At 37.7% G+C, this 13214-nt stretch overlaps 1 protein-coding gene across 1 annotated transcript in view; it reads left to right on the top strand.

Moving 5' to 3' along the window:
* LOC124291191 (potassium voltage-gated channel subfamily H member 6-like) overlaps window positions 1-13214 on the top strand; it is a 231237-nt gene that overhangs the window by 133967 nt on the left and 84056 nt on the right. The window contains 3 exon segments of the mRNA XM_046728125.1: window positions 5889-6023; window positions 9942-9977; window positions 12482-12801. Coding sequence (XP_046584081.1) covers window positions 5889-6023; window positions 9942-9977; window positions 12482-12801 — 491 coding nt within the window.

Raw genomic sequence — 13214 nt, 5'->3', positions numbered from 1 at the left:
GCTTCTTTGTTACAATTCTGACATTTTCGGTGTAGATTCCAAAATGGTTGTGATTTTGGACGTGAATAAGCATATATATTGAAAACCTTTATAATGTGTTGAGAATAACAAGGGCATGTTTTAACCAGAGTTGTGTACATACTTAATAAGCATGTGATCGAAGGGTAAAGCAAGAACTGAAACATGGTGGACTGCACCACAGATTGTGCACCATACAGAGACTTGATGCTGAATCCTAATTTGTCAGCTGCATTCTCATGTCTGTTTCATTCATGCTTGACACATGTTATTGGTTGCAAATTGCGCAGGTCGATGCTCATGCTGTTGATCACTGGATTGTCTGGTCCAGACTCGATTATTTACAGACCGCTGCCATATAGCTGGAATATTGCTGAGAGCTGCGTAAAACTAAACTCACTCACTCACTCATGCATGAGTGTTGGTTATTCAATGCAACATCCACCTTCGGACTGCAAGTATCAAGTCACAACTGGACCAAACCAGTGGTTGATATTGTGAACAATGAACCAAGTCACTGAATCTGAACATACAATCCATTAAATCACCCCATTCTTACCAGAAATTCCTATGACCCTCGAGGATGTAACTTTGGCACTTTTTCACTTTCATTCAGTATAGACACCTTGATATGAATCTGAAATTGAGTTCGGGACACCAGGAATGCGTTCATACTGTACAAATGTGGGGAACTGAACCCGGGTCTTCAGTGTGATGAGCGAACGTTTCAACCACTAGGCTACCTCGCAGCCCCAAAGGAAATGGAAGCGCATAGTACTTTCAGTGTTTGACCTGCTAGAAAAACACCCTATTTCTGTACCCAAAGCAAACAAATGCTTCAAAGTGATGTTCTTGGTATTTTTTCTCGAGCTGGAGCCCTGAGTGAGGACAAACAAACAAAACTGATAATATTCAGGTTCAGGGCCAATGTTCTGTGTTACGTAGTTCAAGTGGACTAAAGTACAAATTGCAGTCAAGACATTTTTGATTATGATTGATATTCTTTTCTATGTAACCCTTAATCTTATCATGTTCTAAGTCCTCAGAACCTTATGTTACCTAACCATTCACAAAACCATTTACAATATTTCAAGCAAAGGTCAAATAGACAGTGTAAAATGTGTTCTGTTTTGGCGTTCTCCCATCCAGGCTTCGTGTAATAGACGAGATGAACATTTGGGGTTCACTGCTGTTGAGCATGCCTAGAAAACCTTGTTTTGTTACAGCGCTCTTTCTAAAAACAAACTTGTTGGTGTGTTGGATGAGAGAGTGCTAACTGAGCTGTCAAGCTGGTAGTACATGATTCTACTCCATCATACACAGCCACACTTGGTGAGGTCGAAAAACAAATGTTTCTTGTTTGTATTGTGTAACACTGCACTCAGCAATATCCCAGCTGCATGTTGGTGGTCTGTAGATCAATGTGGACCAGATAATCTAGTGATTAACATCATGTAAATGGAACTACACAAATGGGATACGGTGACATGGATAGACCAAATCGGCACGCTTGACCACCCTGTTAGTGGCCTCGTAGGACAAGCATGGGTTGATGAAGACCAATTCTAACTGGGATTTTCATGGGCAGATGTCATGACTCTTACAGTCGCTGTGCAAACAGAAACAGTATAATTATAACTAGGGCTGCGCAATATAACCTATTTACCAGTTCAGACCTGAAAACGATACGTATTGCGATACGCTGATTGAAAACCGGTATTTTGACTTGCATTCGGAAAACTTCGTAACACTTGGAAATCTTCGGATATTTCCTTGCTTCCTTTGTGCCAAATATTATTCACATTTCTATTTTATTATGATGAAAAGTTGTTATTAAAGCTTAATCAAGCATATATGATTTTGCTGTGTTTTTGCTCTATAAATCAAGCATTAACTCGATTATAAGTAGATTTTTGTTTAAAAATACTTCATGCAATATATTGCAATACATATCCCAATACATGCTTTCTCATCGCAATATACCGCAATATGAAAATTCTCTGCAATACCCAACCTTAATATTAATGTAAACATTCCTTCTGGATTATGGTAGCCTTTATTCCTGTGGTTCCACAGATACATACTGAAAAGAAAATGAAATTTTAAACATTAAGTCATAGCTGACTGACTGACTGATTCCTAGTGGTATGCTTTTTAGCTAATAGTCTACCAGAAAGTTACCTCGAACCCTGAGCCAACGCTTTCATAGGCCTCTACCTAGTTACCTCCCCTGATCATGACGTCACTGTATTGTTTTAAAACCCTTCATATAATTTGATGATTAATTCATATGATTGACATTGGTTAATGTCTAATATTTGTTAGCAAGTCAACTCTACGATGAGCATGGTTGCTGAAGACCAATTCTAACCTAAATCTTCACAAGTTCTATGTAAGAAAGCATCTAGAGACTGCACAGCTATATTGATCAAGTGTATTACGACCCTATTGCATGTGAGGATCAAGCAACAGATTCTGTGGATTAGTAACCAATCAAGCTTGTTATCCAATCAACACCCAGTAATCCTTATACTTATTCAATTATCTGGGTGCTAATTGTTATTACTTACCGGTTGGTGTCAATGGTAATCTAGTGCTTATGACGGCATTTTAGTCCTGTAAGGAATTAGTACCATCCAGACAAATATTGTGCGTGTAGATGTAAGGAGAAATAAATATCTTGTGCCATGGGAAATAAACTGAGCCGTGGGGAAATTTCATTAGAGATATTGTAGAGAAAAACAATTTACACTGCAGGAGCAGAGACACTTTGATATATATACCTCTCATAATTTGATTGTATTTATTCCAGCTTGAGAATGGTGTAGGAATATACATCAAAATGTCCCCGATACTATAAGCCAGAAGTTAAAATCTTTGCATGCCAACAGGATTCTAGTCTGTCGTACAGACCCTGAAGCAAATATATCCAAGAAAGCCCACACAAGTCTAGAAAATGTGGCAAGTCTAGATTTCCTCAGCTTCTGAAAATGAAGAAAGTCTCAGGGCTCCTTTTCATTATATATATATATTTTTTTACTATGAGCTTTTTTCAGTAAAATATGTTCATTTCAGAGACTAGTTGTTAGTCTAACAGGATTCATGCAAAGTGGGAAAATTTAGACATGTACATGTATAACTATCTGCTTCCTAGTTTTCACCCACCTGAGGATAGCGTAAGACTATATTCTGAAACATTGTGTTCCTAAATATATTACAGAAACTGACATCCATGAAAATTCCCCCTTTAGGCGTTGTTATCCATATAGCTGTATTTTTCATATTTATTCTCCAATGTCTAGAATATAAATCAAACGGTTGTTATATGGTTTATTGACCTGCCCAAATCTCCAGTCCCTGAACCTAAACCTTTTATCATCCAAATCTGGCTTCCATACGAGATGTGGCATGAGTGAGATCTCATGATGTCTCCTGGGAGATATTGCTTCTGTGATAAATGCAGCACAATGCTTTGCAGACCATTGTGACATCATCAGTAAACATGATATAACTTACCACTGATGATGTCACAATGGTCTGCAATGCAGCATTGTGCTGCATTTATCACTGAATCAATAACTGTGCTATTTACACTCTGGTTATTTATGTTTACAAACAGAAGATGGCAGAATGATTTTGGATTAGAAATAGTCTCACCCTTGGTTCTTCCGAGGTCCAATATAATAAATAATTATATCACCAAGCCTCAAATATTTGCTTGCCTTGATATGTTTGATCTCGAAAGACACTTAGTTGAGATTCTCCATTTCTCGTTTTCTCAAGTTTCACCATATATATTTTTTCCAATCATGGTGTCGTCCAGATTTTTATGTCCTTCATGTGATAATATATATAATATGTAAATAGTTATCTTCTTTTAAAAAGAAAATATGTGTTTAAAAAGCAAACTGAACTATACCTGAGGTATTTTTTGGATGGACTTAGGGATGAATACACACATATTTTGTTTTGGCCTAGAAAGAATGTGTTTCACAGAATGTAACCTTGCTTATTTAAGTTCTTGTCAAGTTTTTGTTTGGCAGAAAACATTGGTTTAGTATATACCCACTTTCATGCCTTGGGTTTTGATCTCTAAGACTGCACGTACCTGGAATTTTACAGCATAAGACCATGTTTGACTTCATTGTCACCAGCTGACCAATTGGCTGATAACTATGACATCACTGAAAAGAAAGGGTAAAAACATTGAATTTTATGTCATGATATTGGCCTCATAGAAAGCTAGAGGATTTTTTCCCAGCTCTTTCCATAGTAAATAATACAGGAAGTATAGTAAGGCAGTAAGATAGTTGTTAACAAGTAGCATTGCTGGTGAATATTTTGAATATCTGCGCTATGTGTAACTGGTGCTGTATCAGTGTTATCAAGTTCACCCTTGCCGGTGTGAATGGGTACCTGAGTGTGATTGTTCTGACAGGACATTAGCCGTGCTTGCATCGCTGGTAGAGGTTTTACCACTGTTATCTTATCTACTTCAACTCCTGTGAATTTGATACTTCTTTTCCTCTCAAGCTGAATCTCCCTCAACCATATACCACTGTCCTCGAGTTATTCTAGTATATGTTCATATTGCCCCCAGTTGTTTCAGCATCTGTATACTTTATCAGTGGCAGGAGCCACCAGTTAGCGGAACATGCCTATTGCAGGCCATTTTCACATTTATTAAGAAATACTGATATATTAAATTGTTTTAAAGATATCTTAAATGAAAATAGAGATATCTACAATTGAACTGAAGATATGTTGAAATGAATTAAATATATCTCAGAGATAATTATAGATATCTGCAATAAAATTCATGATATCGCAAAATAAATTCATGATATGATGAAGCATATTGATATCTTTAAAAGAATTGCTGATATCTTGAATTGAGTTGGAGATATCTTGAAATGAATTAAAGATATCTCAAATAGAGATAATATATGGTGAAATTACCGATATCTTAAATTGAATTAAAGATATCTCAAATAGAGATAATATATGGTGAAATTACCGATATCTTAAATTGAATTAAAGATATCTCCAGTAGAGCTTATGCATTGAGCAATTACTGATATCTTAATTGTTTTAAAGATGAATTGAATTGAAGATATCTTGAATATAGATATGTTTTGACATTCTTAGGGCACAATTTGCATATGTTTGTTGCAAACAGGTGGTGTCATCACTGATTTTAACAGTGATCGATTCAAATAATTTTTACCCGTTTTACATGTTATTGGCATCTGTTACAAGATCCTGCAGATTTTCTACTATCTGTTGCAAGAGTTTCTATTTGTTCCAGCATATGTTGAGACTAAGTTTATTACCGTTAACAGGCTGAACCAAATATTTTGTACTGGCAGAAGGTTGGCCTTATACAAACAAGATCGAGTCCTTGTGCAGACAGAATATAGGCTTTGTACAGACAGAACCCATGTATTGTACAAACAAAAGCGTGCGCGCACACGCACACACGCACACACACACACACACACACACACATTTGCATATATGTAGCTCTTTATAAGTGCTGCAATCTTGAACATGACTTTTAACCCTATTTGCATCACCTATGAATATCATATTTCTATAACATATTCAACAACTCAATGTCACACATTTAACAAAGTGGTCTTTTTTTACAGAGTTACTGAAGCTTTTGCTCAGAAGACACATGTCATTGTATCCCAATTGCGTACATCAATGCTCATGCTGTTGATCACTGGATTGTCTGGTCCAGACTCAAATATTTACAGACCGCCGCCATATAGCTGGAATACTGCCGAGTGCGGCGTTAAACTACAACCAACCACCTTTATTAAAGAATGGTTTTCTGGTACTGAAGTATGACTGTTATTTTTCAGGCTCGAAGTTCTTATGCAGTGCACTGGTGGCCCCTGTCAAGAACGAGCATGCGGACATCATCCTGTTCATCATTAATTATGAGGACATCACTGAGGCAGCAGCCAAAACCGAACTCAAAAACTTCAAAAATAATGGTATGCTCACATTTCTCTGAAATTCCTCAACCAAACTTGTCCATAAATAATTTATCCTTTTTTCCTCAACCTCAAATATGTAGATTTTATTTTTTCAGTTAACAGTTGGGTAGCCTTGTGGTTAAAGGGTTTGCTTGTCATGCTGAAAACCTGGGTAGTTAATATCAGTGCACCCTGACATCAGTGCTAACATCATCTCTGGATCACTGGATTATCTGATTCAGACTTGATAGTTTACAGGCTGCTGTCATTCAGATGGAGTGAGTGAGTGAGGTTAGTTTTACGCCACTTTTACCAATATTTCAGCAATATCACGGTGGGGGACACCAGAAATGGGCTTCACACATTGTACCCATGTGGGGAATCGAACTTCGGTTTTTCGGTGGACAAATGAACGCTTTACCTCTAGGCTACCCCACCACCCCCATTCAGATGGAATAAAGCTGAGTGTGGTATAAGACAACAAAGATAAAGCCAACACATTCCAAATTTTAGTTATCCAACTTGTGGTCGTGACACTTTAACCTTTAGGAGGTTATTTTGGTGCTATGGGATAAGTTCCAGTTTCTAGCACTGATCCATATTTGGAATCAAACTTGATATGTGCTACGACATTAACCACTAGACTACCAGGCACCTTGCATCCTGTAAATTTGTGAAATAAGACAACTCAGTGTTAAGGTGATAACCATCTTTGCCCTGCGTGGGCGATTCGCCTCTTATACCATCTTAAACTAAGAGAAGTCACAGAAAATCTCGAAATAGACCAAGAAAAACAAGCTGTATCTAAATGGATGCATAGAAGCTAATCTACACCGTTTGTACGTTGATGGATATTTATACTACTCAAGACAAGTTTAAGAAACCCAATTCCGGTGTTAAACGTCTTTGAGTTGTCCACATCTCAAATTATGTGTCAGTTGCATGTCCTGTGTACTAAGAAAAGTCACAACTCAGATAATGCAATGTTGATGGCAATGAGAAGTTGTGTCTGTATCAGGAATGACTACCGGTACACATTTAGAAAGTGGTCAGATGTGGCTGAGCGGGTTTGGTGTCTGACTTTGTGTGCTGGCGATTAGGTGCCTGACTCTTTGGCGATTAGGTTGTGGGTTCGAATCCTGGATGGGACTAAACCCAAAAAGTACTAGAATTTGTATTTTACTAAGAAAGTCTAATCCTAAATATAACATATGTTACATGTATCAGGAAGTTGGACCACATTGAGTGAGTGATTTAGTCAGGTTTTACACCACTTTTAGCAATATTCCAGCAATATGATGGTGGGGACACCACACATTGTACCCATGTTGGGAATCAAATCTGAGGCATCAGCATGACAAGTGAAGGCTTTAACCTCTAGTCTGCCCCTTTGCCCTTGACCACATCGAAGCAAATGTCGCTCATGTAATGGCTTTGTTTGAAATATGCCTCTACACCCAGCCGTAAATGGGTACCTGGTTGGAAGAGATAGTAGTGTGACTGTTAGTTCAATAGTGCCTATCACAGCTGCTTGGGTTGTATACATCGGAAGCTGAAAATGAAAATCTAGTGATTAGGATAAATAATTTCTGTTATTGTTTTAGTGAATGCAAGTTTTAAATTTGAAAGTTCCGATGATAATCATGAGAGTTATCAAATGAAATTATGCCACAAGTATATAGCATGCAGTGGCTGTAAGGGGGATTTTATGAATGTTTCAAATACTAACTACTTGAACACAATGGTGAACACAGGCAGAGATTTTACATGTGACTCTAACATTGTGGTACAGTTTAGTAAATGGGTGAATTTGATGTCAGTTGCCTAGTAGCTACAGAATCAGGTTACCATAACAACACTCTCTACTCATGGCATTAGATTACCATGGAAACATTTCATCTATAAGCTGATATAATAAAAATACAATAATTTTTTTTATCAGAAGCCCTTAATTAGTATTTGAAGCTAAGAATCTGTTACTTTAAAGTTGTAAATACACTGTATTTACTTCCTGTTTTAAGTATATGCAACATTGTTGCACCTATGGTATAACACTCCTGTTATTTCTGTTGCATTGCATGATATCTTTAATATGCACAGAATGGTTGCATGCTTTGAAGGACTAAGACACTATTCAGAATGACACTGAATTAAATTGCAAAATATGCCATGGTTTTGCATGAAACTTATACCTGGGTAAAGAAAATCTTTGATATGAATAACTCTTTTGAATCATGCAATACTATCTAGTGTAATCTCAAAACTCGAAGTGCACAAATGGCCCAGTTGTCTGTGGTATGCTTTATGTATGGTTCGAATCTGATACTCACATCAGTTATGATCACTGGTTTGCCACCACAGTAGCAAAGGTTTTTAGATCTGCATGAATGTGGAGTTTCTAGTAACAATCTGTGCACCATGATATATTTGGAATACTGTTAAAATAGCAGCAAACCCAACTCACTCACTCACTGACAAGCTGTGATAAAACTGAAATAACATTCAAAGCAGCACAGACGGTGTGTGAAATAGCCACTGGCCCCCTACCCCATGGCTAGTAAAAATCCAGTCAGGCCAGTACATCTCCACAGCCACTGGCCCTACTGGCTAGTGAATTTTCATTTGGTCATTTTGTAAATATATCACTTTCTCCGACTTGTTAAGTTATGATACACTTTTAAATCATGCAAGATTATGGCTTGATACATATGATCATCATGTTAGCAGCTTAATGATGAAACCCATTCAAATTTTGGGCTAGTGAATTATTTTTCGGACTAGAACTTTCAGGCGTAGCTAGCCCAACTGGGTAGCAAAATTTGGAAACTATTTCGCACAGTGAGCACAGATAACTCTTTTATTAACTCTCAGAATTGAAATGACTCCTTAGATAGAAGTTGATTTTAATTCCTGGTTTCCACTGATCATATTTCTAGGTTTGACAGCACTATAACCTTAGCATCTGACACAATATCTATTGAAATGTAAAATAATATACACAAAGTGTATATATTTTTATGCTAAACATAGTCTTACAGTAAAACTGCCTGTTGTTGTTTTGTGTTTGTGCCAAAATGTTTTAAACTTAAAAGTTCGATTGTTGCAAAGGTGAGCTACAGAACCATGTGTTTGATATGTTATAGTTGCCTCTTTGAAAATACTTTGGACTTCATCATTAATCATGTTATTATTAGTTATCTGCTAACAGATGGATAATTAATTGTTAGTACAGTTCAAAGTGGCATCAAACCCAACTCACTCACTCACACAGGAAATTATGTATGGAAGCATGTATTTTTATCATGTGATCATAGTTTGGACTTCATTAATCACGTTATTGTTAGTTATCTGCTAACAGATGGATTATATATTGTCATTGTTATTCCTAGTTTGTATATTTTCAAGGAAATAAAGGTAGCCCGTAATCCAACATGCCAAACTTCTCTGTGCAGAGTTGCGTACCTTGGACACACCAGAATGCTATGATTGGGAGCTCAAATTAGGGTTTTCCTTGATTGTGCTTCCAGGCTTGAAGCATTCTGTTTCACACGCAGACATGTCATTTAAAAACTGAAATACAGTTCAAAGTGGCATTAATCCCAACTCACTCACTCACACAGGAAATTATGCATGGAAGTTTATCATGATTTTAATGTTTACTTTACCAGGATTAATGGTCCAAGTTAGCGTTTGGCTAGCATATTGTACTTAAGATGGTTAGCATCCCTTTTCTCTTTAAACCAACTGAATTTATGATGCTGGAACTCCAAAAGCATGTCTGGCACTGAGTTCATCACAGTAAATTACAAACCGTTGCATGAATCTTCACCCAGAAGCCTCAAGGTCGAGGAAACAAAGTTCTGTGCATGATATATCTCAGCATAATATCTTCAAATCATTTCTAAATTTAAACAAGGTTATGAATCTTCTCCTCAGAAACAGCAAGGCCCAGGGAGCTGAAACTGTTTGATGGTATGTAGTAGGTCTGTAATAGGAGTGCTGTTTGCTTGGTTTGTTTTGGAAAATGGTTTCTTTTTTCATGTTTATTTTCTAGTAAACAGATGTATTTGATTGTTAAAATATTTTGTGTTCAGACACAAAATCTAGAAAACTACTAGCACTGCAGTGGGATTTTACTGTTTAATTAATATAAATTTGTTTTAAAAAAAATCAGGTTTTTAATTTGTTAGAATATCCTTAACAAAGTCCACAGTGAGTGGAAACTGTGCTGTTTGAGGGCACCTGTAACTATATGGTTTGTTTTGTCATCAGTTATCAGATTTGTTTCTGTTGTATGTTTGGAAGAATATGCTTTGAGCCTTATACTTGTATTTAGATGATTTCCATCGTAACAATTTCCCAAATTATTGAGTCTAATACCTGATACCATCCATCAAGCATGTGACAGAGACCTATATGCAGGGTTCAAAATTAGCAAAGCCGACTGAAAACCACTCGGACCCACAGCTCTTGTTTTCTGCAGGTCCTTATGGCCGACAGCTTTTCATCCCCAATAACTGAGAGCATTATTTCCATATCAAAATATAGGGCCTACACATTCTGGTCAGGACCCACAACCTTTTATGGTTCTGGGTCCTTAGGGCCGGCAGCTTTTCAGGGTTTAAGGAAAACACTGCCTATATGAAAGGTACCGGTAGTTTAAATGTTTGCCTAACAACCACATATCACTTAATTAAATGTTTCTTGGGCATTGGCGTGTCCTGTTGTCTCGCATGCCAATCACATTTCTTTCCCACGTCAAAAATGATAGTTTTAAGATTTCCGATGTCAAACGTAGTGTGTTATCCATAAAATGACATACTTGACAACTGCCATTTTATTAAAGATTTCTATATATTAGTCGTGCTTGGAATTTTTGGTGGGAAAAAAATGTATGATATTTTCCTGATTCTTGTCTTGTTTTGTTTTCTATAAAATATAAAGAGACATTGTTCGGCACAACCTGTGGTAATGGCTCCAATTTCACTGAATATAAGTCGGTAGGTACTAGCAACAGAAATGAAAGTTGCAAGTACTAATGAGTGGTTTTGTGTAAGCATGTATGTATCAATTTATGATAAATGAAGAAATGAATATTTGATAAAAAACAAAGTTTCCCTTGAGAACTGATTATGGATCTCTGCTGCAATGATAGACTAAATCAATCATGGAAACTGTCTCTCCTTTCTCCCCCCTCTCTCCCCCTCCTCCCACTCCCCCCTCCCTTTCCACCATGTTGGTACTGTTGCCTGTTACATCCCCAATAATATTTTGGTGTTTTTTGCCAAACTGATATTTTCAAGCCTCAGGCTACTGTGATGTTTATTCTCCCCTTTATGGATGTGACAAGACACAGTTACAGTGCACGACTAGAATACAACTTACGTGATGACAGCAACCTTAGATAGTATACTCAGAGTGGTGTCCCTTAGTTTTCAGAATACTCGGTTAGGATTACTGTATTTCCTCTGTTAGGTGCAAGTTGTTGAGGTATCTTATATATTAGAGACCTGGGCCTCCTTTCACAAAGCACTAGGGTGATCGTAAGTCACTAAGGTAACCTTAGTGCAACTTTAAAGAATGGAAGTTCAGGTTAACCTTAGTAACGGTTGCTTCGTGAAAGGAGCCCCTGGACCCTATCCACAAAGCATTTATAGCATTACGCCATTCGTAAGCCCATGGTAAAGTATTGAGTTATGATAGGTCGTACACTACGAACACTTTGTGGATTAGGGCTCTGTCTTTATTCTGTTTAATGCTGGCTGTTTAGGGGTGGAAATAACTTTAAAATTGCTAGTGTACTCCGGTACAGTGGCACATGTAAAATCACTTGCCCTGATAATTTGTCCACTATACCGGCCGTTTTCTTGTTGATTATTTAAAAAAACAACATAATTAACATTGGAAAGTCAACTGGACACCGGTAGAGTGTGATATACAAATTTGCTTGCCCGACAGAAAGAAACACTGGACGTCGGGCAATGGGTTATTTCCACCCCTGTTAATGCTGGCTATTGTAAAATCACACCCTGAATCCTATACTCTCCAGTTACAAGAAGGGTACTTTTGTTGGAAATGGTCATTTAAGTGAAGGGAGTCATCATTACCTAGAGTAAGTGATAGGGATCATTAATTTCATCAAATGATGAACTCATCTAACAGCGTCTTTTCCAGAACAGAGCATAACTTATGTCCTGGCATCAGTCATAGACTGGCATGTATTGGCATCTAATGGAGGAAATATGGTATCTTAGATATATCTCAGTTATTGCCATTGGTTGGATAGCAACCAGTATATGTTTACAAGTTGTAGTAATTTTTTTGCATTCTCCTTGGTGCCATTTTAAACCAAACTCACTCACTATGGAAATCACTTGTGAGGTGAATCTTGGAGATATCCATAGATATTATTTCGTAAATGGATTACATAAATGACAGTCACCAGAATATGGTGCATGTGAACCGATCTCTCTCAGTTGTGTCCCCAGGGCGTAAGTCGGATCGACACCGGAGCCTACGATTGCGGCTGCCGTCGATACGGAGAGATATTCGCTCAAAAGCAAAAGCACTCGATCGCATTCCGGACCCGGAAAACCCCCCAATTCCAGAGGAGGCTGTTCCGCTTAACCAACTTGGCTGTTCAGACACAGACGTCCATCATGCCACGACTCCTGATCGGCTGTCAGTGCTGGCCGAGCATGAAACGGACGAATATCGGGAAGACAGGACAAGTCTGTCAAGCCAAGTCAGGGACGAGGGAGATGAAGGGGACGAGTATTTACGGGACAAAAAAAAAGTTTAGATTCTGGTGAGTTTTGTTCAAGTTTTAAATTTCCATTTCCCATAAATCTTTTCTGAGATGAGTACAAGTTATGCCATTTTAGGTGTTGACTACAGGCAGCCATCTTGTGGTCTTGGATCTGTCTGATGATGGATGACTGTTTTTAAGAAGACCAATTTTCACGGAAAGCAGTTTGTTTGAGGATGTGAGAATAGCAAAATAAGAGAGGTAAAAGAAATCCAAACCTTTAAGAAACCAACAAGGGCCCACATGCGCGAAACAATCTTAGCAGTGTAATGATTGTAAGTCAGTCATAAAGTATCAGAGTATCGTTGTAATGCTGAGGGGGCAGTGGGGTAGCCTAGCGGTTAAAGCGTTAGCCGAAGACAAGGGTTCAATTCCCCACATGGGTACAATGTGTGAAGCCC

Source organism: Haliotis rubra, unplaced genomic scaffold (assembly GCF_003918875.1).
Source record: "Haliotis rubra isolate DU_JTF1 unplaced genomic scaffold, ASM391887v1 Scf485, whole genome shotgun sequence".
Classification (NCBI taxonomy): domain Eukaryota; kingdom Metazoa; phylum Mollusca; class Gastropoda; order Lepetellida; family Haliotidae; genus Haliotis; species Haliotis rubra.
The sequence above is the reverse complement of the archived record's forward strand: the minus strand, read 5'-3'. Positions and strand labels throughout refer to the sequence as shown.